This window comes from Pelodiscus sinensis, chromosome 30 (genome assembly GCF_052426305.1).
Source record: "Pelodiscus sinensis isolate ZL-2025 chromosome 30, ASM5242630v1, whole genome shotgun sequence".
NCBI classification, from domain to species: domain Eukaryota; kingdom Metazoa; phylum Chordata; order Testudines; family Trionychidae; genus Pelodiscus; species Pelodiscus sinensis.
The window spans coordinates 7582166-7608110 of NC_143081.1; the positions used below are offsets into that span (position 1 = coordinate 7582166).

Consider the following 25945-nt stretch of genomic DNA (forward strand, 5'->3'; position numbering starts at 1 on the left):
GCCCTGCCAGTAAAACTCAATTTTTAAAGGTGCCTTTTATTTACCTTCCTACCTGGAGATCTTTGCCCCTCCTAGAAGATATCAGGGCACTTCTCCAAATTTTCTCAGCTCACTCTCACTCTGTCCTCCAATATCCTTGTAACCCCCAATTTCATAGAGATCCTTCCTAGTGCATCATTCAAGCACTGAATGCCTACACACCCCTCCCCCTCACTGTTTCTCCGTCCTCCCCCTACAGGGCTCAGAAGTCACCTACGCGCACATCAAGTTCCCCGCCTCGGACGCTCACAGAAGTCAGTCGAGAAACAGAGCCCAGCCTGCTGCAGAGGCGCATGTGCTGTACAGCGAGGTGGTGACAAAGCCCACCCGGAAGGCAGCCAGATAAGGAAGGAGACACTGTCCGCATCTCCCTGCGTCTCTCCCCCCTCCCTTGGTTTGCTCTGTCAGACTTACAAGAATGTCTTTAGTGTTAAAACTTTGTGAGATATTTGTGTATTAGGGTCTCCACTGATATTGGCCCCACCCCACGCCCTAGTGTTATTTTTAAGTGTTTGCTCTGAAACTGTGAACCCCGGCACAGCCACAGGATGACGTGTGAAGTACAGTAGGAGTTTGACGGGGAGAAGCGATTTCCTGCCCAGTGTAAGAAGGACCCAGACAGCAGACAAACAATTGTGCAACAACAGAGAAGAAAACACATCACTGATTCCTGCCCTGGCCCATGAACTGGGCACAAACATGTGAACTTGTCACCACCTCTTGCCCCTGGGGGAAGGGATTCGCACACAGAGCCAGGACTAAAAGAGGCGTCACCTCCTTTGACACTAAAATGCATGAGCCTGGAATTGGTGGGGTTCTTAAGGCTGATGCTAGTTACCAATGCCCCACCCCCGCACTGCTGTGTGTGTTCCACAGTAACCAGGTCTGTGTGTTTGCCTGGGGACCCTTTAGATTTTACTTTTTGTTTCTCCTCATCTTGCTCAGACAGAATGTGAACCTGAGCTCCTGGGGCCGGTGTCAGGGGGAGAAATGTTCCAGCCCCTGCCCCCCTCCTCAGGCCTGCTTGATCCCAGTTTGTCTGTGAGAAACCTCCTAGCCGGAGTGTCTGCCACTCAGAGTACTTGACTTTCTGTAGCTGGGATCTTCAGCATTGCACAAAGCTTTTCTTTTCCCCATTGTCTGTGATAGAATTTCATAAAAGGGAACGCAGAGTTTGGGCCCAGGCAGTGACCCACAACTTCCACAGAACTGTCTGCACCTGGGTTCACAGACAGTGTCAGTTTTCACCAGAAGTGGGACCCTCTGGGATTGGATCTATTCTAGCTGCATTCACTGATACGTAGCACACGGAAAACCCCTTATGGTGAATCCATCTCTTTGACTTCTGATGTCATGTTGTCTGCTGCCCTGCATGTCTGGGGAGCATGTTCTGAATTGAAATCTCTTTCTTGGAGCCTTTTCTCCTTTCACACATCGTTAAACCACACATGGGTCTGTCTCTGAGCAGAGGGTCTGTCTACTCACAAAAACTTTTCTTCGTTCAGTTCTTTAGTACTCCATGATTCCATCAGGTGTTAGCAGCCTTAGGAAATGGCGTCTCTCAACGGCTCCTTCCTTTTGGACTTGCCATGTTCTTCAAATCTGGTCATTGTCTGACTTCCTGCTTTCACTATCATCACGCTTAAAATTGTTATAAATGACCAAAACTTTCTGCCCCCGACATTTTGTCTCCTCTGTGCCTGTAAGTGATAAATTCAATTCAAATTCATGTAAGATTTGTTTTTTCAATTCTCTATTCCAGTCTCTGACAGTGTCAGACTTCATGAAGGTTGCACTTTTAAATTTTTTGTAGTCAGGCAATTTGTGCTCACACAGTCCATGCAGAAGTATGATGGATGGGAGCGGTACTACCGTATGTTAGACATTCTAGACATTCAGTTAATTAAATTGCCTGTAAATGGTTAAACCAAGAGACAGGAGATATCCAGGGGGCCAGGAGAGACAGTGATAAGAGAGTGAGATTTGAATAGAAAACCGTGTTCCTCCTGCTTTAGTTTTTGTGTGAGTTCAGAGCAGGAGCTGGGCAAGAGATGGACTAAGCCAGGTTTTTTCTGCAATATCTGTGCCTAAGGCAAGACTAATCTTGGAACTACAGATGCGAGTAGAACAGGGAAAGTTCAGTTAGATGCAACCATTGTGTTTTTATTTTGTGGTGTGGTTCAACTCCTCTCTGCTTAGCCCATGTGACCCCTGATACCAAGTGAATGAATCTGTCCTTTTAACCTGCCGTTTTTTAGTTGCTCTGTAGCAATCAAGTCTGTCTTCTTGTTTTTGTTAATAAAACACCTTTTAAGGACTATGATCTGATTCTTGTGTCCTACAAGGCAGGGGGTTCTGGGTGAATGTGCCTGAAATGTAAGTTCAGCTATTAAGAAGTTACCCTTTCATTTCATAACCTCTCCTGAGGAAGATTTAAAGAGCTTGGGGTTACCCCACAGGAAGAAGTCCTCAAGTGAGTCATCTCAAGGGGTTTTGCATTTGGGTGATTGGAACTTCTGGCACACAACGTCAGGGGATCTGTGACCTTACAGTGTTTTTTACACCGAAGCTTTAGTGGGAGGGAATTTTAGGTCTCTTGTGGGCCCCCAACTTCTGCATTCAAAGTGCCGGAGCAGGAAGCAGCCTGGACAAGAAGCCTTTGCTCGTCTCAGTTTGCATCCTCCATTTCAGTGGCAAACACAGGGATTAGTTCCACAGAGCTGTCAGTTTCCTTCTCATTCTCTGCTCCTGACACCCTGTCATGATCTTGGGGTTCATTCAATAACAAACCAGCCAGTAAATAAATGGCCGAGGGAGCTTGTGGAATCTCCATCCCTGGGGATATTTAAGAGCAGGTTAGACAGACATCCATCACGGATGATGTCAATTGTGCTTCTCCTGCCTTGGGGGCTGGGGATGGAACTTGAAAACCTCTTGAGGTCACTTTCTTCTATAAGATTATGAAATGGGATGGAGGTTTTAACGCAAGACACTGGAGAGCATCTGTGGTGATCTGCTGGGCTTGGGTTCACCATCCCAGCATCCAGGGCACATCTCTAAACTCCTCTATTCCCTTAGAAGGGAGCAACTCTACATTTTAATCTTCCATAAACACACTCAGTTACCCTCTCTTGCACCTCGTGGGTTATTCTGTGTCTTGGAGCTGGCAGTTGGAGGCTCCTTCTTCCTCATCAATATCCTCATCTTCCTCATTGCCCACTGCTGCTCCTAGAGCCGGGGAACTGTCTAGTTCTGTGAAGGGCCCTTCATTCTGTGCCTGGGATTCTCCCACAATGTGACCCCTTTGGGCTAGAAACACCCGTCTCAGGTCTGAGAAAAATCCGCAGGGTCTGAAGGGGCTTTGAACACCATCAACACTTTAGTGAGCAACTAAAATGCAGCTGTGTCCTGGGAGGGAAACAGCTGCTGTGTCACAGCCCCAACTCCTGTTCCCCAGATTAGAGTCAGTCCCATCACAAGGGGTCAGAGTTTGGGGACTAGAAAGCTGCCCCCGCCCCGTCACTCGCTGTCTGTACTAAAGTTCTCTTCATCCCAGCAGAACATCCCAGTGTTATTTTTAAACACACGGCAGGGCCCAACTGGATCTGGGCCTGGCTGGAGAGTTGTCGCCGATCCCCCACTGGGGTCAGTGTGTTGCTTCTCCTGCAGTCGATGGGGCCAGGTAGAGGCTAGAGTAACTCAGCTGAGTTTCCTTTACACCAGCTGAGTCCTTGGCCCAGCCCCAGAGGTGTCAGTCACTTGGGGCTGTTGGTTTAGCTCCTCCCCAGTATCAGCAGTGGAAAATTGGCAGCCGTCCCCCACACGCCCTGCGCAGCGAACACCGAATTCGGTCACGCCGCCGAGCTGAGCGGTGACCACACCTGAGGCTGTGACTTCCCCTGCCTGCGTCAGAGGCGAGGGTCCCATCCCCCCGCTCCCCAAGCGGGCCAGTAGCTGAGCTGAGAACCCAGCTCCCAGCCCAGAGTGACCAGCTCAGCATGGTGCTGCCTCTGCTCCTGCCTCTGCTGGGTAAGTGCCCCTCTCCGCTCCCAGCCCTTCTCTGTGTCTGTCTGGAGTCTCCCCTACTCTGCCCCTGTCTCCCCTTCTCCTGCTCCCCCAGCCCCTCCCCAGAGCTCTCACCCCCTCTCTGCTCTTCTCCTCCAGCCTCACTCCAGAGTCTCCCCAGGCCGGTGACCCCTGCAGGTAACGACGTCTCCTGACCTAGCTGAGATGCTTATGGTGGGTTGGGAGGACTCAGTCAGTGGGGGTGGGGCTCCCCTACCTCCCACATTGGGAGTGTTTGAAATTTCAGGGAAGAGGGATTCCCAGGGGCCCCCATGTCATCTCCTAGGTGGGTCCAGATATCATTGAACCTGCAGCTGCAGCTCCAGTCCAGAGCCACGTCCATGAAGGCAGAAGAGCAGCCCCAGCTGATGGCTACTTGGGCCATCTCTTTGGTGGGACCCTGCCCAGGCCATAGGGGAGAAGCTGCCCCTGCACCATGGGTGTTTCCCAGCCCCTCACTGGCAACTTCAGCAAGATCAATTGAGTCCTGATTGCTTCTCAGCACAATCCCCTTCCCAGCTCCTCTGTACTCGGGAGGGTAGAGCAGTAGGTTGGGGGCAGGGCAGGGACACTGGGGGTCACTGAGCATAGAGCAGCAGGTTGTGGGGTGCAGGAGTGAAGATGGGTGGAGGAATTTGTGCAGCTGGGCAGAAGGCAGGTCCATGTTCTAGGAGAGACTCCAGGAGCTGAGCCTGTTCAGTGTCACAAAGAGAAGGTTTTGGGGAGACTGAATCCTTTCCCAGAAGTTCCTACATGGGAAATAGACATGTGACACAGGAGGGCTCTACAGGTGACGAGACAGTGATTCTACATAACCGGGTTTCTGGGAGTGGGATCTCCACAAATTCCAGCTGGGAATGAACTCTGGGTTTTCATCATCGAGGGAGAAGTAACGGGACACAAGAGAGAGAGAAGCAGGCCGTGGTGTGTTTGCCGTGGGGTATTTCCTAACGTGAGGGCAGATGCTGGGCAGTGAGATGTGGCTGGTTTGTGTTTATGTTTCTCCTCTCACTCTTATTTTCTCGTGATTTCATCCTGGCCTCTCTCTCTCCACTGACCCCTCTGCCTCTGTTTTAGATCTATTGCCACCACCTACCCTCGTGAGGAAAGCCACGTACCAAGTGTATCCTCCTGGGGAGCTGGTGAGGCTCATGTGCTCCCCTCCGCACGGTGAGCAGGTTGGGGAATACAGATACTTCTTTCGAAAAGGGCAGCAGGGCCTCCTCAACCCCACTTCAGGGCTCTGGCTGGAATTCCCAGCGGAGAGGGGATGGGCTGGGTCCTACACCTGTGCATACTGGAGACAGAATTCCGAAGGAGCAAAGTCATCTCAGAGCAGCAGCCCCGTCTCCATCACAGTGACAGGTGAGCCCGTTTCCTGCTGTTTGGTGGGTGGGTCACTGGGAATCTCTGGCCCATCCCAACACGTCAGCTTTGGCCCCTGGCTCTGTTCAGGGTTCCTCCTTGTATCTAAAACACTCCATAGTGGGCTTGGGTGGCAGCTCATCCTCAGAGACTGGGCACTGAGGCAGGGAATCTCACAGTGCTGGGATTGCAGGTGGGCACTGCTGCCAGGAAGCTCACAGCAGTGGGACTCCGAGCTGGGGACTTTTAGAGAGACCCTGAATGAACATTGAGCCCTGCAGCTGCTTGACTGGTCTGTTGTGATTAGCGTCAGGAGAGGGACTGGTCACTGTCCTGTTACCACCCCACTGCTGGCACCAATACCCAGTGGGTGAATGGGCGAGATCCCAGAAGGGGTAAAGGGGCTGGAGCTTCCCTGGAGTCACTGGGTCAGGTCCCAGATGGAGTGTGGGAAGCTCCTCAGAGACATTCAGGGCTCTGTGGCACATGGCTGCCTCCTTCCCTTAGTGCCAGGAGTCCTGGTCTGTGCCTGCTGGGGGCAGTTCTCTCACTCCCCTGCTCATTGACGCCCCCAGCCTTGGCTGCACAGGCTCCGTGCTCCAGTCCCTGCAGGCTGAGCTGGCCTGGGCAGGAGCTGCTCCCTCAGGTGCCCAGCAGGGGAGGCTGGTCCCAACAGATTTCAAGCAGGGAGATCTCTGCTGCTCAGGGTTTGCATGGCCCAGCAGGGATGTGATTCCTAAGCCTGGAGCTGGGGCTAGCTGGGGTCTGTGTCCATGACCCGTCCCCCCTCTGCCTTCCCTGGCTCTCCCTCGGCCTCTGTCACCATCTGCCCACATAGTAACCATCCCCTCTTCCAACCTCTTCTCTTTTCCAGCCCCTCAGCTCAGCGTGTCCCCACCGCAGCCTGTCTACATTGCTGGGGAAGCCGTGACCCTGACGTGCTCAGCTGCTGGGGCACCTGCCGTTTCTGGGTTCCGGTTCTTCAGGGATGGCTGGGAAATCCACTCCAAGGAACTTCCCTCCTCTTGGGACAGTTACAACCATCCCCTGCAGCTGTCTGGCTCACAGGCCGGAGTGTACAGCTGTGAATTCTGGAAGACGCTGTCTGGGCGAGAGCTCCTATCAGAGACAAGCAGCCCCATCAACATCACAGTGACAGGTGAGTCCCCCTTTCTCCTGCTGTTTGCTGGCCCCAGGGCAGGGTATCGTCTCATGATGCCCAGGGTGAAATACTCAACTTCACCCAGGACAACACAGGTCATTTTCTACCCTCTGGAATATCACCCCCTGGTTCCTGGTAGATTTGGAGTCTACTTGGAACTGGTTAACAGCCTCCCCTTTAGTCAGTTTACTGGTGCAGCATAGTGGAAGGAACATTCACTGGTTCAGAACAGGAACTGCAGAGACACTGCCAGGTGTGGGAGGGAAACCTGCAGGTCCAGTTGTGAGGGGCAGGGAGAGCCCTGCCTGGGGAATGGTCCCTTCACCTTCTGAGGGGAGCCAATCAGACAGGGAGTTGCCGTGTCCCCAGCCAGGGAGATGAAGCTCAGTGTCCTGCTGCCCTGAAGTGCAGGAGCTACCGTGTGAAATTAGGAGCTTTGTCAAAATTCCCACATCCCAGCAGCCCCCATTGTGTGTGAAGGGGCAATTCCCATCCCTAGCCCGGCCCTCGCTCATGTCTGTGGGGAGCCCCCCAGCATCCTGATGTGAACCAAGAGCTCTGGAGAGAGAGTCCAAGTCAGCTCTGAGTGCACTGAACTGTGGGCACCATCTTCACTTTCTCCCCTTCCCTGCCCCTGCTGACCCCTCCCCTTTGCTGCTCCCCACAGATCCCCCTCCCCAGCCAGTGCTGAGTGTGGATCCCCCGTCTGGAGCGGTGAGTGAAGGGCTCCCCCTGCTCCTCACCTGCACGGCCCCAGGGGACACCGGCGAGAGGAGGTTTCATTTCTACAAGGACGGAGTTGAGTTTGTCCCCAGGGACGCAGGGTCTGAGATCAGCACCATGGAGCCCGGCTCCCGCTCTGTGAAGGGCTCTGTGCTCAGCATCCCACGGGCCAGTCCCACCGACAGCGGGGAATTCACCTGCAGGTACGAGGACAACGTGAGTGGGAGGTGGGTCCCGTCCCTCAAGAGCCAGGCTGTGAACATCACCGTGAATGTCACCAGGACAGGTGAGACACCCCTAATACTTTCATTGGGCTTAGTTTGTTATTCCCATGGGAGGAGCCCCATCCCCGGGAGCTCTGCTGGGAGAGGGAGGTTGGTTGGGGTAACATGGAGATAGAAAACAGTAAAGGTGAAATTCCCCTCCCCCTGCTTTATCTGTCCTTAATATTTCGATGGCCCAAGTCCCTCAGCCCCTCCCTGTGTCCTTAGTGGACTGAGCCCTCCCCCATTCCCATTTGTGGAAGGAGGAAGGAGAAAGCAGGTTCCACAGGGGCCTGTGCTACAGCAGGGAATTGAACCCCATTGCCAATCCCATCACAACTGGACCTTCCTTCCCCCTCTGGGGCAGGCTGGTACAGATGGAATGTGCCATTTACAATGCAGTGGGGGGGGGGGGGGATGTCACTGGAATTTTTTGGAAGGGCAGGTCCCTGCATCACCAGGAATATCCCAGTGCCAGGTGAGGCAGCCCGTGGCTTGCTGGCCTCAGCCTAGATAAATTCCCCTTCTCACCCAGCACATTTCCCGGTGGAGCAATTGGCACCCAGGCCCCGATGTCTGAGCATGAACAGGGCAGGGCACAGGGCAGGCAGAGAAGTGTGGAACAGACACTCGTGTGGGGTGAATGAGGGTCAGTGTCCCCCACTCTGAGAGAGAAGGGCTGTGGGTGGGTTTCACATCCCCACTTTGGGCTGCTGAGATTCTGGGGGAGGGAGTCCTAGAAGCACAGACACACGGACACCATGTGCATCCCTCAGCAGTGACATTCACTGGCTGGTTCCACTCCGGATTCTCTCTCTACAGCTCTCCGCTTCCTCTGGGTCCGGGAGCTGGCCGTGGGCGGCTCCTTCTTCTTCATCAACGGCCTCATCTTCCTCGTCTCCTGCTACTGCCCTTAGATCCAGGTGCCTGGCTTGTTCTGCGCAGGGACCCTTCCTTCTGTGCCTGGGATTCTCCCCACAAGGAGACCCCTTCGGGCTGCTCTTGCTCCCTGTGAATTCCAGCCTGGAGGTGGAGATGCTGGCGGGAAGCCCTGGAGCGAAAGCTGAGAAACATCCACAGGATTTGAAAGGGCTTTAGCACCAGCAACGCTTCCGGGACCAACGAAAACGCCGCTGTATCTGGAGCGAGGCACGGCCATGTATTCATCGGTGTATAAACCTCATGCACAGAGTCTGCTTGCTCTGTGTGAACTCCTGCACCCCTGTATTCACACCCTACACACCGACACAACGCCGTGTGCACTCTCTGCCTCCTGAGGCATCATGGGACCCGCCTCCAGCACTGGCCAATGACATCACTGTGCACTATAGGAGGCAGTGCCACAAGAACGAGATCCGGCTGCCCTCTGCAAGTCTGTTTAATTGTCTTTATTGGAACTAAGGGGAACCAGGGCTGCCCAGGGCTCGAACACCAATGGGGCAGCGTGCAAGGGTCCCCCTCCCCCGAAATGATCATATTGATCTAAATATGCATCACGCGCAGACACTTTGGGCAACATACCTCCTGTAACCGATCCAGCTTAGTGTCACACCCTGCTGGGTCTGTGCCTCTCACATTGATGGGTGAAAAATTCCCGTGTGGGAGGTTGGAGCTGTGCAGTTTGGGATTGTCTCTGGTTTTAAATGGGCAAATGGGAGCCAGCAATTGTTCTCCTCTGGCAACCCTAACGGCCGGGTGAGCAACTTAATGGCTTGTAAAAGGCTCTCAAAGGAGTTGCCGTGTGTGTCTGTAACTTCAGAAACAAGGCCTGGTCCTGCAGCACCTTGGAGACTAACCAAGATCAATAGAATCAGGAGCTTTGATGGGCAAACCCCACGTCCTCAGGTGAAGTGGAATGTGTCTGTGATTTCCACTCCAGTCCACCTGAGGCAGTGGGGTTTGCTAGGCAGAGGGGGTGGAGAACGAAGGATTCCTGCCCCAAAAGAAAGTCTGTGGCAGCCTCTCTCTCTCTCTGGCTGGCATGACACCCCCAAACGGAGAGCCAGGGACCCAAGTCACAAGAAAAGATTCTCTCTGGTTCTTTGGCTTGTGTGAAATAAAAACAGTTGTAGGGTAAGTTTGCAATAAGCTTTGGTGTGTTCGAACTAGCCACGTGCTTCTGTTTGTTTGAAATGTGGATCTTTCTTTGCTCTGCCTGTTTTCACTCACAACCTCTTCAATCCTTCATGTATTTATCATGTCAGATATAAACCGCCGACCCAGTGCCGACTGTGCCTGTGTGCTGTGTGTGCGGACAGAGTTGTGTGTGTGCTAGGAATGTGCTGTGGGTGCAGCTGATACACAAGATGGCCCCAGACAAGGCAATGTGGATTGACCAGTGTACGTGGGTCGAGCCAATGGAAGAGATGTGAAACTGGCCGGGGTGTAACGCTGGCACGTCTGATCCCTGCTCTTGCCCTGGCTGCAGGGATTAGCTAAGAACTGACAAGCTCACAGCTGGAGACTAAACCAGGGTGCCTGGGGTTGGTTTGCTCTGCAGAGGGGTCAGACTTACAAGAAAGTCATTAGTGTTTAGACTCTGTGAGAGGCTCCTATGTTGGACCCTCTGTTCATCTCACTGATAATGGCCACGCCCCCTGTCCTAAGGTTATTTTTAAGTGTTTGCTCTGGAACTGTGAACACCTGCACAGCCACAGGATGAAGTGTGAGGTACAGTGTTAATTTGACACAGGAGGGGCGATTTCCTGCCCAGTGGAAGAAGGACCCAGACAGCCGTCAAACAAATTGTGCAACAACAGTGGAGAAAACACATCACTTTTTGCTGCCCCTACTAATGAAGTGGACAAAAACATGAGAACTTGTCACCTCCTCTTGCCCCTGGGGGAAGGGATTCCCACACGCAGCCAGGCCTAAAACTGGAGACACTTTCTTCAATACGACAATAGATGGGAGCCTGGAATTGGTGGGTTTTTTAAGTCTGATGCTAGTTACCAATGCCCCACCCCTGCCACTGCTGTGTGTGTTCCACAGTAACCACCCCCCTGTGTTTGCCTGGGGCCTTTTTAGATTTTACTTTTGGTTTCTCCTCATCTTGCTCAGACAGAATGTGAACCTGAGCTCCTGGGGCCGGTGTCAGTGGGAGAAATGTTCCAGCCCCTGCCCCCCTCCTCAGGACTGCTTGGTCCCAGTGTGTCTGTGAGAAACCTCCCAGCCAGAGTGTCTGCCACTCAGAGCACTTGAGTTTCTGTATCTGGAATCTTCAGTATTGCACAAAGCATTTATTTCCGCCAGTATCTGTGATAGAATTTCCCAAAGCGAACACTGTCTGTGGGCCCAGGCAGTGACCCACAACTTCCACAGAACTGTCTGCACCTGGGTTCACAGGCCGTGTTAGTTTTCACCAGAAGTGGGACCCTCTGAGATTGGGTCTATTCCAGCAGCATTCACTGGTACGGAGCACACAGAAAACCCCTTCTGGCGAATGCAACTCTTGGGCATCTGCTGTCAGAGCGCCTGCCATCAGGTGTCTCACCTTAGAAGATGGCGTCTTTCAAGGGCTCATTCCTTTCTGACTTGCCATTTTCTTCAAATTTAGAATGATCTGACTTCCTGCTTTCACTTGAATCACACTTAAAATTGTTATAAATGACCAAAGCTTTCTGCCCCCATTTTGTCTCCTCTGTGCCCGTAAGTGATTAATTCAATTCACATTCATGTAAGATTTGTTTTTTCAGTTCTCTAGTCCAGTCTCTGACAGTGTCAGACTTCATGGAGGTTGCACTTTTAACTTTTTTGTGGTCAAGCGATTTGTGCTCACACAGTACATGCACATGTATGATGGATGGGAGCTCTACTACCTTATTTTAAACATACTAGACATTCTGTTAATTAAATTGCCTGTAAAGAGTTAAACCAAGAGACAGGAGATATCCAGGGGGCCAGGAGAGACAGTGATAAGAAAATGAGGGTATGTCTACACTACAACTTTAATTCGAACTAACTTAGTTCGAATTAATTAATTCGAACTAAACTAATTCGAACTAACGGATCCAGACTAAAAAAACTGTTTCGAATTAGCATTTTGCTAATTTGAACTAGCATGTCCACATTAAGTGGACCCTGAACCGGGCTTAAGGATGGCCGGAAGCAGTGCCGGCAGGGCATCAGAGGAGGACTTAGAGCGTGGAGCTGCTGTCTCAGGCTAGCCAAGGGCTGTGCTTAAAGGGTCTGACCCCCACCCCGGACAGACAGTTCTCAGGGGTTCCCCGCTTGCAAAGGAGTCCTGGCTTGGAGTGCCCGGACTACCCATACTGGGTACATCACAGCACTCGGCCATCAGCCCAGCTGCACTTGCAGCAGGCTGCCATCTGGGGAGAGGGGGCAATTGGGGGGCTGCAGGAGAGCTTTCACCCCCAGAAGCCCGCAGAGCCAGCCCAGTCCTCCCCATTGGAGGCGCGTACCCCATTCCTCCCTCACCTCCTTCCACTTACCCTTCCCTAGCTCCTCTTCTTGATGTACAAAATAAAGGACAATTGTGTTCAAAAATAGAATCTCTCTTTATTGAACAAAACTGGGGGAGACTGGGAAAAGGAGGTGGGAGAGGGGAAGAGAGAGGCTGGGAGAGGGGAGGGCAACTAAAATGATCAGGGGTTGGGAACAGGTCCCATATGAAGAGAGGCTAAAGAGACTGGGACTTTTCAGCTTAGAAAAGAGGAGACGGAGGAGGGACAGGATAGAGGTCTCTAAAAGCAGGAGTTGGGTGGAGAGGGTGCATACAGAAAAGTTCTTCATTAGTTCCCATAAAGAAGGACTAGAGGACACCAAAGGAAAGGAATGGGTAGTAGGCTTCAATCTAGTAACAGATAGTTCTTCTTCACAAAGCAAAGAGTCAACCTGTGGAACTCCTTGCTGCAGGAGGCTGTGAAGGCTACAACTAGAACAGAGTTTAAAGGGAAGTGAGATCAAGTCATAGAGGTTGGGTCCATGGAGTGCTATTAGCCAGGGGGTAGGAGTGGTGTCCCTGCCCAAGGTTTGTGGAAGGCTGGAGAGGGATGGCACGAGACAAATGGCTTGGTCACTGTCTTCAGTCCATCCCCTCCAGAGTTCCTAGGGTTGTCCGCTGTTGGCAGACAGGCTACTGGGCTAGATGGACCTTTGGTCTGACCCAGGACGGCCATTGTAAGCTCAGGGCTCAGGGTCGGGGGTCTCAGTGGACCCCCTTGATTCTCTTGCACACCTGCTCCTGGGTGGCCAGGCTAGCAGCTCTCCTGCCCTAGCCAGCCACTTTCCTGTGCTTAGTGCGGAGATCGTGGATGAGGTCCACGATGTCCGCACTAGACCAGGCGGGTGCCCGCCTCTTGCAGTCCTGGGCAAGCTCCCGGGAGCCGCCAGCCTGGTCCCGGGAAGAGGGGGAGGGCTGGGGGGCATCGGGTGGGTGGCTCTGTGCCGTGACAGGTGCAGGGTCTGCTGGCTGGATGCTGGCAGGCTTGCACCTGGCACGGACACCGTAGCCAGCCCGTGCCCCTTTAAGGGCTCCGGGGCCGGGAGGGGGGCAGAAGAGTTTCCCTGGTGGTGCCCAGAGTGGCCACCAGGGAAAGCTGGGGAGGGCTAGCCTCCCACTAGTTCGAATTAAGGGGCTACACACCCCTTAATTCGAACTAGCTAGTTCGAACTAGGCTTAATCCTCGTAAAATGAGGTTTTCCTAATTCCAACTAAGCGCTCTGCTAGTTCGAATTAAGTTCGAACTAGCGGAGCGCTAGTGTAGCGCCTATCAAAGTTAATTTGAACTAAGGTCCGTTAGTTCGAATTAACTTTGTAGTGTAGACATACCCTGAGAGATTTGAATAGAAAACCGTGTTCCTCGTGCTTTAGTTTTTGTGTGAGTTCAGGGTAGGAGCTGGGCAAGAGATGGACTAAGCCAGGTTTTTTCTGCAATATCTGTGCCTAAGGCAAGACTAATCTTGGAACTACAGATGCGAGTAGAACAGGGAAAGTTCAGTTAGATGCAACCATTTTGTTTTTATTTTGTGGTGTGGTTCAACTCCTCTCTGCTTAGCCCATGTGACCCCTGATATCCAGTGAATGAATCTGTCCTTTCAATCTGCCTTTTTTTAGTTGCTCTGTAACACGTAGCAATCAAGTCTGTCTTCTTGTTTTGTTATTAAAACACCTTGTAAGAACTATGATCTGATTCCTGTGTCCTAGACGTCAGGGGAGTTCTGAGTGATTGTGCCTGAAATGCAAGGTCGGCTGTTAAGATATTACACTTTGATTTCCTAATCTCTCCTGAGGAAGATTTAAAGAGCTCGGGGTTTCCGCACAGATAGAAGTTTTCAAGTGAGTCATCTCAAGGGGTTTTTCAACTGGGTGATTAGAACTTCTGCCACACAAGTTCAGGGGATCTGTGACCTTACAATGTTTTTTACACCGAAGCTTTAGTGGCAGGGAATTTTAGGTCACTTGTGGGCCCCCAACTTCTGCATTCGAAGTGCCAGAGGAGGGATCAGCCAGGACAAGAAGCCTTTGCTCATCTCGGTTTGCATCCTCCATTTCAATTGCAAACACTGGAGTTAATTTCACAGAGCTGTCAGTTTTCTTCTCATTCTCTGCCTCTGACACCCTGTCATGATCTTGGGGTTCATTCAATAACAAACCAGCCAGTAAATAAATGGCCGAGGGAGGTTGTGGAATCTCCGTCACTGGGGATATTTAAGAGCAGGTTAGACAGACATTGATCCCGGATGATGTCAATTGTGCTTCTCCTGCCATGGCAGCTGGGGATGGAACTTGCTAACCTCTTTAGGTCACTTTCTTCTCCAAGATTATGAAATGGGATGGAGGTTTTAACACAAGACACTGGAGAGCATCTGTGGTGATCTGCTGGGCTTGGGTTCTCCAGAGCACATCCCTAAACTCCTCTATTCCCCTAGGAGGGAGCAACTCTACTTTTTAATCTTCCATAAACACACTCAGTTACCCTTTGTTGCTGCTTGTGGCTTATTCAGGGTCTTGGAGCAGGCAGTGGGTGGTTCCTTCTTCCTCATCAATATCCTCATCTTCCTCATTGCCCACTGCTGCTCCTAGAGCCGGGGAACTGTCCAGTTCTGTGAAGGGCCCTTCATTCTGTTCCTGGGATTCTCCCACAAAGTGACCCCTTTGGGCAAAAGAGCGCGCCGAGGACAGAAAGCCAAGTGGCCCAATCTAGGGGTATGTCTAGACTCCATCCCTCTGTCGGGAGAGGGATGCAGATTAGGGAGGTCGACATTGCAAATGAAGCGGGTATTTAAATATCCTGTGCTTCATTTGCATAAAAATGGCCACCGCTTTTTGCTGACGTGGTGCTTTGTTGACAAAAAGCAGCAGTCTAGAGTGGGATCTGTGGAGAAAGAAAACCTTTTTCGACAGATCCTGTAAACCTCCTTGCAGGAGGCATAAGGTATCGGTCAAAAAGGGCTTTCTTTCTCGACAGATCCCCCTCCAGACTGCTGCTTTTTGCCAACAAAGCGCTGAGTTGACAAAACGTGGTGGCCATTTTTATGCAAATTAGGCACGGGATATTTAAATCCCTGCCCTATTTGCAATGTCGACCTCCCTAATCTGCATCCCTCTGCCAACAGAGGGATGCAGTCTAGACAGACCCTCACGGTCCGTGCCAAAGTTCCCTGCAGCCCAGCAGAACTTCCCAGGGCTGTTTTCAACCACACTGCAGGGCCCCAGCTGGATCTGGGCCTGGCTGGAGAGTTGTCGCCAATCCCCCACTGGGGTCAGTTTGTTGAGTCTCCTGCAGTTGATGGGGCCTGGTGGAAACTAGAGTAACCCGGCTGAGTTTCCTTTACCCCAGTTGAATGCCTGGCCCAACCCCAGAGCTGTCAGTCACTAGGGGCTGCTGGTTTAGCTCCTCCCTCTAGTATCAGCAGTAGAAAATCGGCCGCCGTCCTTTACACGCCCTGCACAGCGAGCAGCGAATTCGGTCACACCGCCGAGCTAAGCGGTGACCACACCTGAGGCTGTGACTTCCTCTGCCTGTGTCAGAGGGGAGGGTCCCATCCCCCTGCACCAGACGGGCCAGTAGCTGAGCTGAGAACCCAGCTCCCAGCCTAGAGTGACCGGCTCAGCATGGTGCTGCCCCTGCTCTTCCCTCTGCTGGGTAAGTGCCTCCCTCGCCCCCAGCCCCTCGGTGTGTGTCTGTCGGGAGACTCCCCCTCTCTGACCACGTCTCCCCTTCTCCTGCTCCCCCAGCCCCTCCCCAGAGCTCTCACCCCCTCTCTGCTCTTCTCCTCCAGCCTCGCTCCAGAGTCTTCTCAGGCCGGTGACCACCGCAGGTAACAACATCTCAGTTGATGGCTACTTGGGGCATCTCCCCAGTGGGTCCCTGCCCAGGCCATAGGGGAGAAGCTGCCCCCAGGCCCATGGGCACAACCCAGCCTCACACTGCCAATCCCAGCAGAGAGAGCGAGGGCTGGATGAGCCAGGGAGACTGAGCTTCCACCTCACCATGACACTGAGCCCCTGGGCAGGACCCATCGGCGTGGGGCTGTGTGAAGGGGAGGGGTGTTCCTCTGCCCCAGCTCTGGCCTCCCACAGGGGCTCAGACCCAGCACCACTAGCCAGGACACTAAAAGCAGGTTTTTCAGAGATCCCAGAGCACAGGTGTTAAGTGGAAAATCTCCCCCCTCCCTTCCCCATGTCCAGCCAACCCCCTCACTTCTATTCAATGCCTTGTAGCTACTGCTGGGGGCCTGGGGTTGAAGCTTTGGCAGAAACCGCTCTGCGCCTTTTGGCCTCCTGCTTCCCCCAGAGTGTGGGGTCTGGAGCTGCACTGGTGGGTGAAGGACCCTCCCAACCTGCCCTCACCCCTCCCCGGGATGGAGAGGGGGCAGCCTGGGGATACTGAGACACATGAAGGAACCTTCCCATCCAGCTGCGCTCCTGACACCCCTTGTCTCTGCTGGGACAGGCTGATTGTGACCTGCTTGCTCCTCGGCACAATCCCCTTCCCAGCTCCTCTGTTCTCTGGAGGGGGGAGCAGCAGATTGGGGGACAGAGCAGGGGCATTGGGGGTCACAGGCTGTGGAGTGCAGGCGTGAAGATGCAGAGACGGGGGAGGAGGAATTTGCCCAGATTTGTGGAAAGCAGGTCCATGTTCTAGGAGAGACTCCAGGAGCTGAGCCTGTTCAGTGTCACAAAAGAAAGGGAGGGAGGGGATGGGGACTGAATCCTTGCCCAGAAGTTCCAACATGGGGCGCAGACACGTGACAATGGGAGGTTTTGCGGGTGACCAGAAAACGATTCAACACGACCTGGTTCCAGGGAGTGGGAGCTGCACAAATTCCAGCTGGGAATGAACTTTGGGTTTTCTTGATAGGGGGAGAGATAATGGGATACAAGAGAGAGATAATGGGACACGAGATTGAGAGAGAGAGAGAGAGAGAATCAGGCCGTGGTTCATTTGAGCTATGTCTACACTCCAGGGTTTTTCGAGAAAAGCAGCCATTTTTCCAAGAAAATACTCATGGAGCGTCCACACCGCAAGCTCGTTTTTGCGCAAAAAATGGAAGGAACAGAGGGATTTTCCGTTATAGGTATTCCTCATTCTACAAGGAAGAACACCTTTTTATGGAAGACCTCTTTCAACAAGAGATGTGTCGACGGGGAAGGAAAGAGGAAAAAGCACAGGTGGCCTTTTGGCCCTTCTGCCCATGGCAATCAGAGCTGACTTTCGACCTCTGTAGTCCGGATGCTCTTTTTGAAATAGCTGATCACTTTTTCACTGAGTTTTTGCAGTGTGGACGTTCTCTTGTGTAAGAAGGTTTCTTCCGAAAAAGCTTCTTGTGCAAGAGGCCTGCAGTCCAGACGCAGCCTTGCTCTGGGGCATTTCCCAGCGTGGGGGCAGGTGCCAGGCAGAGAGATGTGGCTGGTTTGTGTTTCTATTTCTCCTGGGTTGATCTCTTCTCACTTCTCATTTTTCTTCAGGGCGTCCTGGCCTCCCCTTTTCCACTGACCCCCCTGCCTCTGTTCCAGATCCCCGACTGGATCCTACCCTCTCTGTGAGAGGCGGCTATAAGGTGTATCCCCCGGGGGAGCTGGTTACGCTCGTGTGCTCCCCTCCTCGCGGTGAGCAATCTGGGGGATACAGATTCTTCTTCCGAAAAGGGCAGCAGGGCCCCAGCACTCGGCTCAGGGAAAGTCTAGATCCCCAGCTCGAGTTCCCAGCGGAGAGGGGACGGGCTGGGTTCTACACTTGTGCGGACTGGAGAGGGGGATCCAAAGGAACAAAGTCATTTAGGAGCAGCAGCCCCGTCTCCATCACAGTGACAGGTGAGCCCGTTTCCTGCTGTTTGGTGGGTGGGTCACTGGGAATCTCAGGCCCATCCCAACACGTCAGCTTTGCTCCCTGGCTCTGTTCAGGGCCCCTCCTTGTATCTCAAACACTCCCTAGTGGGCTTGGCTTCCAGCTCATCCGCAGAGACTGGGCACTGCTGTGTGGCAGCTCACACCACTGAGACTCAAGGTGGGCACTGCTGCAGGGAAGCTCACAGCACTGGACTCTGAGCTGGGCACTTTCAGGGAGACCCTCAATGAACATTGAGCCCTGCAGCTGCTCAACTGGTCTCTTGTGATTAGTGTCAGGAGGGGGATTGGTCACTGTCCTGTTCCCCACCCCACTTCTGGCACCAATGCCCAGTGGGTGAATGGGTGAGATCCCAGAAGGGGTCAAAGGGCTGGAGCTTCCTTAAAGTCACTGAGCCAGGTCCCAGCTGGAGTGTGGGAATCTCTCCTAGGGCACCCAGGGCTCTGTGGCACATGGCTGCCTCTTTCCCTTAGTGCCGGGTATTCTAGTATGAGCCTGCTGGGTGCAGCTCCTTGACACCCCCAGCCTTGGCCACACAAGCCCCCTCGTCCCAACCCATGCAGGATGAGGTGCCCTGCGTGGGAGGTGCCCCCTCAGGTACCCAGCAGGGGAGACTGGTCCCCTGGATTCCCAGCAGTGAGATCTCTGCCGTGCAGTGTTTCCCTGGACTGGCAGGAATGTGGTTCCTCGGCCCAGAGCTGGGGTTGGCTGGGCCTGTGTCCAGGATCCCTCCCTGCTCTGCCCTTCCCTGGCTCTTCCTCTGCCTCTGTGTCAACAGGCACCCACATAGTAACCATCGTCTCCCCCAACCCTCTTCTCTTTTCCAGCCCCCCAGCTCACCGTGTCCCCACTGCAGCCTGTCTATATCGCTGGGGAAGTCGTGACCCTGACGTGCTCAGCTGCCGGGGCACCTGCCATCTCTGGGTTCCGGTTCTTCAGGGATGGCCGGGAAATCCACTCCAAAGAACTCCCCTCCCCTCTGGACAGTTACAACCATCCCCTGCAGCTGTCGGGTCTGTCTGGATCACAGGCCGGAGTGTACAGCTGTGAATTCTGGAAGACACTGTCTGGGCGAGAGCTCCTGTCAGAGACAAGCAGCCCCATCATCATCACAGTGACAGGTGAGTCCCCCTTTCTCCTGCTGTTTGCTGGCCCCAGGGCAGGGTATCTTCCCATGATGCCCAGGGTGAGACACTCAGCTCCACACAGGGAGATCCAGGTCAGTGTGAACCCCCTGGAACATCACTTTCTGGTAGGTTTGGAGGGAGTTGTTGATGCTACGTAAGGATTCAGAGGCTCCCAACCCAGAGGAATATTGGAAAACCTGGGTCAGCCAAGGCCACTGGTGCAGGGTGCTCACAGTACAACCATCGCAGTGGTCAGGGTGCCAATTCTAAGCACCCAGCCCCAGCAGCTTCCCTTATTATTACTGCCAGGAAATGGATCAATTTGTGGCCTTTTACCCAGTCCTGCATCAGCACCAATAGATCAGGGTGCCCTAGTGCCCATGTGCACTGGATGGGAACACGCCAGACTGAGGAGCTCGACACCCAGAGATTAATGATCCCTTGGACACGACTTCTTCTATCAAAGCAGGGACTTGATCTCTGAACAGGCCTCCTGGTCCCACTGCCGTGACTGGTTCATACTCACAGCTGAGGCACAGACGAGAGATCCCTGACCCCTGCTGCGCACTGGCTAATCCATGCGGTTGCCAGGTGTCCGGTTTATGTCCGGACAGTCTGGTAATCACATCTCTGTCTGGTTAAAAAAAAAAAAGAGAAAATACTAGACACGTAAAATGTCTGGTGTTTTCTGTTTCTCTTGGACAGAAGGCCAGCGGGGACATTTTTCCCTTGCTGTGCCTGGTGGGGCAGGGAGAGCGGGGAGCGCAAGAATTTAAAGGCACAGTGACCTTTTTGGTCTCCCTATTTTTTTGTTTGCTCAGCCAATGTTTGGGTTATTTTGTGAAGGTATCTGGTAACCCTAGTAATCCAGCTGACCCAGCTGATCTCAGAGAGAGGCCCTAGGTTCCCCTGGGTAAAATATGGTCCAGAAATGGCAAAGGCTAAGAATGATTTTAATGGACTGTATGGGGAAAAATGTACACACAAGCAAACATTATGTAGGGGCACATTCTTGCATAATGTGAAGGTGATTTGAAAGGGAAAATGTGAACAATATTCAGTGTTTTTATTTTGTGAGGGTAGATGGCAAAATAACCCCCAGAAAGCAATAAATTCAGCTATTTGAGACTGAGGCTGAACAAATCCCTGTTGCCATGGCACCCAAATTGCAGTTACTTAAAGTTAATTAACACACCTGTGATTACTTAAGAAATTGCTAGAACTCATTGAGGCAATTAGTTAACTAAGGCAGATGAAGGCAATCTAGAACCTGCTGGAGCAGACTGATACAGTGAGGGTTGAATGGGGACCCTGAACCCTTCAAGGACCACCTGGAACTGGTTAAAAGCCTCCCCTTTAGTCAGTTCAGTGGCACACCTGGACTGGTGGGAGGAAGATGCAGAGCTGGAAACCTAGAACAGTAGAGACACTGTCAGGTCCAGGAGGGAGCCCTGCAGGTCCAGATGCAAGGGGCAGGGAGAGCCCTGCCTGGGGAATGGTCCCTTCAGGCCCCAAAAGTCTGAGGCAGAAAAACCCCTTTTGGAAGGAGAGAGACCGAGATGAGGGATCCAGTCTGTGGCCTCCAGGCTTGTGGAGACCACTAGAGGCTGGGAGATTTTTCCACTCTCTTTCCCTCCTGTGAAGAAGCAGAGGGGCTGAATCAGACTGTGGCTTGCTCCTGAAGTAGCGGGATCAGACAGAGCTGTGGTGAGCCAGTGCGGGGAGCTAATCAGACGGAGAGTTGCCATTTTCAAAGCCCTGAGCCCCAGGACCCACTGTATGCAATTCAGAGCTTTTTCAAAATTCCTACATTTTGTGTGGAGCCCACATTGTGTGTGAAGGGGCAATTCCCATCCCTAGACTGGCCCTCGCTCATTTGTAGGGGGAGCCCCCCAGGATCATGGTGTGAAACAAGAGCTCTGGAGAGAGAGCCCAGGTCAGCTCTGAGTGCACTGAACTGTGGGCACCATCTTCACTTTCTCCCCTGCCCTGTCCCTGCTGACCCCTCCCCTTTGCTCCTTCGCAGATCCCCCTCCCCAGCCAGTGCTGAGTGCGGATCCCCTGTCTGGAGCGGTGAGTGAAGGGCTCCCCCTGCTCCTCACCTGCACGGCCCCAGGGGACACCGGCGAGAGGAGGTTTCACTTCTACAAGGACGGAGTTGAGTTTGTCCCCAGGGACGCAGGGTCTGAGATCAGCACCATGGAGCCCGGCTCCCGCTCTGTGAAGGGCTCTGTGCTCAGCATCCCACGGGCCAGTCCCAATGACAGCGGGGAATTCACCTGCGGGTACGAGGGCAACGTGAGTGGGAGGTGGGTCCCGTCCCTCCAGAGCCAGGCTGTGAACGTCACCGTGAATGCCGCCAGGACAGGTGAGACGTCCCTAATGCCTTCATTGGGCTGAGTGCGCTTTTCCCATGGCAGGAGACCCATCCCCGGGAGCTCTGCTGGTAAAGGGAGGTTGGATCAGGTGGCAGATGCCACACGGAAATAACATGAAAGTGCAGATTGAAATCTCCAAATTCCCTGTTCTACACACACACACACACACACACACGCGCGCGCGTGCACACACACACACACACACACACACATACACGTGCCCTTTCTAAATATGGTACTTGGATGGTTCCAGTATTCGAGGGGCTGTTGCTAATCGATTTTTCCTTCCAATGCCCATCGTAGAGATGAAAAATGGATGCAAGGAGAGGGAATGTGATCCAGGAGACCTACAGTTCAGTAAGCAATTGAACTCCCATTGCCTGTGCCCCAGGCAGGCCCATAACCCCTGGACCTTCCTTCCCCTTTTTGGCATGAGGAGCTGGATGCTAGAGAGGATCGTGCCAAGGGCAACTGTGAAGGGTTGTCACAGGAAATGTGTTGCAAGGGCAGATTCCTGTGTGGGTCCCAGGTTGTTTCATGTTGGTGCAGCTGTTCTCAGTTGCCCTTCTCTCTCTTTTCTTCACGTTTTGCATGAACTGCCTCACCCAAAGCCCGGAACATTCTGCTGATGACAGGCGGGGTCTTGCTTCCAGCTGTAGCCCTGGCTGCTCTGATCTGCTACTGTCGTAGGAAGAAAAGAGGTGAGTGAAAGGTGGCTGGAGCTGTGATCTCCCATCTGCTCCCTTGATGGGGTCTGGTGAATAACTGTACATGAGCAGTGTACATAGCTAGAAAGCACTAACAGCCACATACTACGATGTGAGCATGGAAACCAAATCTAAATATGCCTGGCCTAGGATGCACTTAGCACTGGATCAACCCTTCACACAGCACTAGTCCTACAGGAAAGGGGGGGAACCTGCAACCCTGGGGGCAGAAAGAATTGGTGGGACCCTCCTTCACTTCCCATTCACTCCCCAAATCCGTCCCTTGGATGCAGCTTGAAAGACAGAAAAGCATTTCTCACAGCCTGCTTCTATGTTGAATGGGAAGGACCAGGCATTGCCACAGCATCTGAGCATCCCCACAAGCAACGGGCTGCATTTCACGGGTGGAGAGGTGGGTGCAAGAGCCACATTAACAGGACTGAGGTGAGCAATTCCCACAGGGTCCAAGCTCACACGGGCAGAGCAGAGAATCTGACTTTCCCCTTCTCCCAAGCAAGAAATCTGGTCTCTGGGCCCAACTTCTTCTCGAGTTCTTTGGGTGAGTGGTTGGGGTTGTGCCCACAGGGCTGGGTCATGGCTCCCCAATAGCACTGAGGTTAGAGAAGAGCACTAAGGTCATTGGCTGTGGTTAGTGTTAAGATCAAGGGAGAAGTTGTTTAATGTAAAACTCTCTGACGTCTTTATAGCTCTGGGCTGGGGAACTCTATTCAGACAGAAACAGAGACGTTTGTTTGTCCATTTTCACCCTGTGCCCTGGTGGAAGCCGCAGACTCACACACGCACTGAAATCAACAGAGAAAATGTGAGCTTGGCTTCCGCTTTCTCAGGGTCACACACTGGTGGAGTCATTCCCTCTTGCTGCTCCCCACTTCAGCTCCATTCTCCTCTGATTCCCTTTTAGTTCCTAAGCCTCTGACAAGTACGGAGGGATCTGCACCCAGCGAACACGCCAGAAACACGAAACCCACTCATCACAATAAGGGACCAAAAGCCCCGGGTGCTGGCGAGGAGCAGATGGAACAGGTAACGGGAATGGATTTATGGACTCAACCCCCAGCACAGTCCGACTGCCTTGAAACTGCCCAGCTGGAATCTTGTGCCCAGTCCTGAGATACAGTTTCCTTTCTGGGGCGGGGCAGGCAGAGAACAGCCCCACAGGGAAGCTGCCTGGGGTTTGTTCAGGCAGGAGAAAGGGCTGAGATTTGGTCGTCCCTTCCCCATCACTCCCAACCGCCACGGACTCACAGCAACGTAGGGCAGGGCCAAGACAGCAAGTCGTCTAATGTTACCTGCTGTGCTGAGGTAGGATGAATTAACCCTTCAGTGGACACTGAGAACAGCTGGTCACTGTCCTGTGTGTAACATTGTCTCTGAAGGGTTGTTCTGTCCTCAGCTGTCTCATCTCCTGGCTGAACAGGCCCCATTTGTGCACCTGGCACATGGGTCATATGGTATCAACATCTGATCAGTTCAGTTGCTTTCCTCTGGGCTCTGGGCAGTTTGTCCCCATCTTTCTTCACTTGCGATGCCCAGACCTGGACAGGGGGCCCCACCTGAGCCCTCACCAGTGTTAAATTGTGAGGGAGAATTCTCTCAGCTGCCTGACACACAACACTCCCATTCACGGAGCCCAGAGCGACATGAGACAATTTACCAGCAACTTCGTTCTCTTGAACCAAACACAATTCGGGCTCCTTTTCCACAGTGCTCCTGCGATGCCAGTAAAACTCAATTTTTAAAGATGCCTGGGTTTTTTTTTTCCTACCTGGAGATTTTTGCTCCTCCTAGAAGGTATCAGGGCACTTCTCCAATTTTTTTTGAATTTTTCTCTCTGTCCTCCAATGTCCCTGTAACCCCCGATTTCAGAGAGATCCTTCCCAGTGCATCGTTAGAGCATTGAGTTTCCAGGCACCCTCCCCCTCACTGTTTCTCTGTCCTTCCCCACCAGGGCTCAGAAGTCACCTACGCGCACATCAAGTGGCAGAACAGAGCCCAGCCTGATGCAGAGGTGCATGTGCTGTACAGCGAGGTGGTGACAAAGCCCACCCGGAAGGCAGCTAAATAAGGAGAAACACACTGTCTGCATCTCCATGAATCCCTTCCCCCTCCCATGAGCCCCTATATCCTTAACCCTTTACACCCCAACAGCCCTTGTGAGCCATGTGGCAAGAGCAAGCCCAAGTCCCTGCTGTCAGAATCTGAAGCTGTCATGTCAGGGATCATGTGGAACCTGCTGACCCTGGTGCTGATTGTCCCTGTGTGCTGTGTGCGGGGTTTGCAGACAGAGTTGTGTGTGCTGGGGATGTGCTGTGGGTGCAGCTGATACACAAGATGGCCCCAGACAAGGCAATGTGGATTGACAAATGTATGTGTGTCAAGCTGATAGAAGAGAAGTAAAACTGGCCGGGGTGTGATGCTGGCACCTCTGATCCCTGCTCTTCCCCTGGCTGCAGGGATTAGCTAAGAACTGACGAACTTACAGCTGGAGACTAGACCAGGGCACCTGTGGCTGGTTTGCTCTGCAGAGGGGTTAGACTTATAAAAAGTTCTCTAGTGTTTAAACTTTATGAGATGCTTGTTTATTTGTGTCTCCACTGATAATGGCCTCACCCCACGTCCTAAGGTTATTTTTAAGTGTTTGCTCTGACACTGTGAACACCCGCACAGCCACAGGATGACATGTGAAGTACAGCACTAGTCTGACTCAGGAGGGGAGATTTCCTGCCCAGTGTAAAAAGGACCCAGACAGCCGTCCAACAATTGTGCAACATCAGAGGAGAAAATACATTGCTTTTTGCTGCCCCAACTGATGAAGTGGACAAAAACATGAACTTGTCACTGCCTCTTGCCCGTGGGGGGAAGGGATTCCCACACGCAGCCAGGCCTAAACTTGGTGTCACCTTTTTGACTCTACAATGAATGGGAACCTGAAATTGGTGGGTTTTTTAAGTGTGATGCTAGGTACCAATGCCCCACCCCCGCCCCTGCAGTGTTTGTTGCAGAGTAACCAGGTCCCTGTACTTGCCTGGGGCCCCTTTAGGTTTTACTTTCGGTTTCTCCTCATCTGGCTCAGACAGAATGTGCAGCTCAGCTCCTGGGCCAGTGGCCCTGGGAGAGGCAGGGGCCGTAACAAGGGCGAGGAGAGTGAGGCACTTGCCTCAGGTGCACAGCTGAGGGCTCACAGAAAAATGATAAAGAAAACTACTTATTTTAAGACAGCGCCGCTTCCCTCCGCCGCCCATTAGCATTGGCCGGCCCACCGTTTACCTGCCAAGCTGCATGTTGCCTCACCGGGATGCAACAGTCACCAGCCCTGGCGGCCGCCCAGCGCATCAGCTGCTTCTCAGAACCAGCTCAGCCACACCAAGCGATGCCTAACGGTACCCTAGGCAGTTCCCAGGTGCAGGGCCAGGGGAGAAGGGGCTCAGATTGCCCTGAACAGGGGCACAGGTGCAGGGGTGGGGTGGGAATGTCGGGGTTGGAGCCAGGACTCCTGCATCTTGTCTCACCTCTGCCACGGGCGTGGCTCTAATTCTGGGGTTAATTTGATTAGAGCTGAAGGTCTGAGAGCTACGACCCCTTGGTTCTATGGGTCGGGGTCCAGGCCCTTCACCTGTTGGAACCATGGTTTCCCCTCTAAAAACTGGAGCCCATGATGCTGAGCCACCTGTGCCAAGTGCTTTGCATGTTCTACACAAACCGAGAGGACCAGGCAGTGACTGTGGCTTCTTGCAAAAGACGTTTTAGCAAACAAAAAGAATTAAAGAACAACCTTTGAGTGT

At 53.0% G+C, this 25945-nt stretch overlaps 2 protein-coding genes across 2 annotated transcripts in view; both read left to right on the forward strand.

The window, feature by feature from the left end:
• Nucleotides 1-25945, forward strand: part of LOC149521102 (alpha-1B-glycoprotein-like) — a 92774-nt gene that overhangs the window by 29946 nt on the left and 36883 nt on the right. Inside the window, exons 5-7 of the mRNA XM_089774351.1 lie at nucleotides 3904-3910; nucleotides 7299-7621; nucleotides 15563-15569. Coding sequence (XP_089630477.1) covers nucleotides 3904-3910; nucleotides 7299-7621; nucleotides 15563-15569 — 337 coding nt within the window. The remainder of the gene's footprint in view (nucleotides 1-3903; nucleotides 3911-7298; nucleotides 7622-15562; nucleotides 15570-25945) is intronic.
• On the forward strand, nucleotides 15695-25140 carry LOC142821209 (Fc receptor-like protein 6). The gene is made up of 7 exons (XM_089774142.1): nucleotides 15695-15725; nucleotides 15862-15900; nucleotides 18758-19051; nucleotides 21084-21425; nucleotides 22047-22136; nucleotides 23065-23186; nucleotides 24112-25140. The coding sequence occupies exons 1-7, from the start codon at nucleotides 15695-15697 to the stop codon at nucleotides 24226-24228; spliced, it is 1035 nt and encodes a 344-aa protein (XP_089630268.1). The 3' UTR covers nucleotides 24229-25140.

Bases quoted from the DNA above. Each gene is read 5' to 3' on its own strand.
- LOC142821209 (XM_089774142.1), top strand. From the start codon at position 15,695: ATGGTGCTGCCCCTGCTCTTCCCTCTGCTGG. The intron at 19,052-21,083 runs GTGAGTCCCCCT...GCTCCTTCGCAG, and splicing joins CATCATCATCACAGTGACAG to ATCCCCCTCCCCAGCCAGTG. The intron at 23,187-24,111 runs GTAACGGGAATG...CTTCCCCACCAG, and splicing joins GCGAGGAGCAGATGGAACAG to GGCTCAGAAGTCACCTACGC.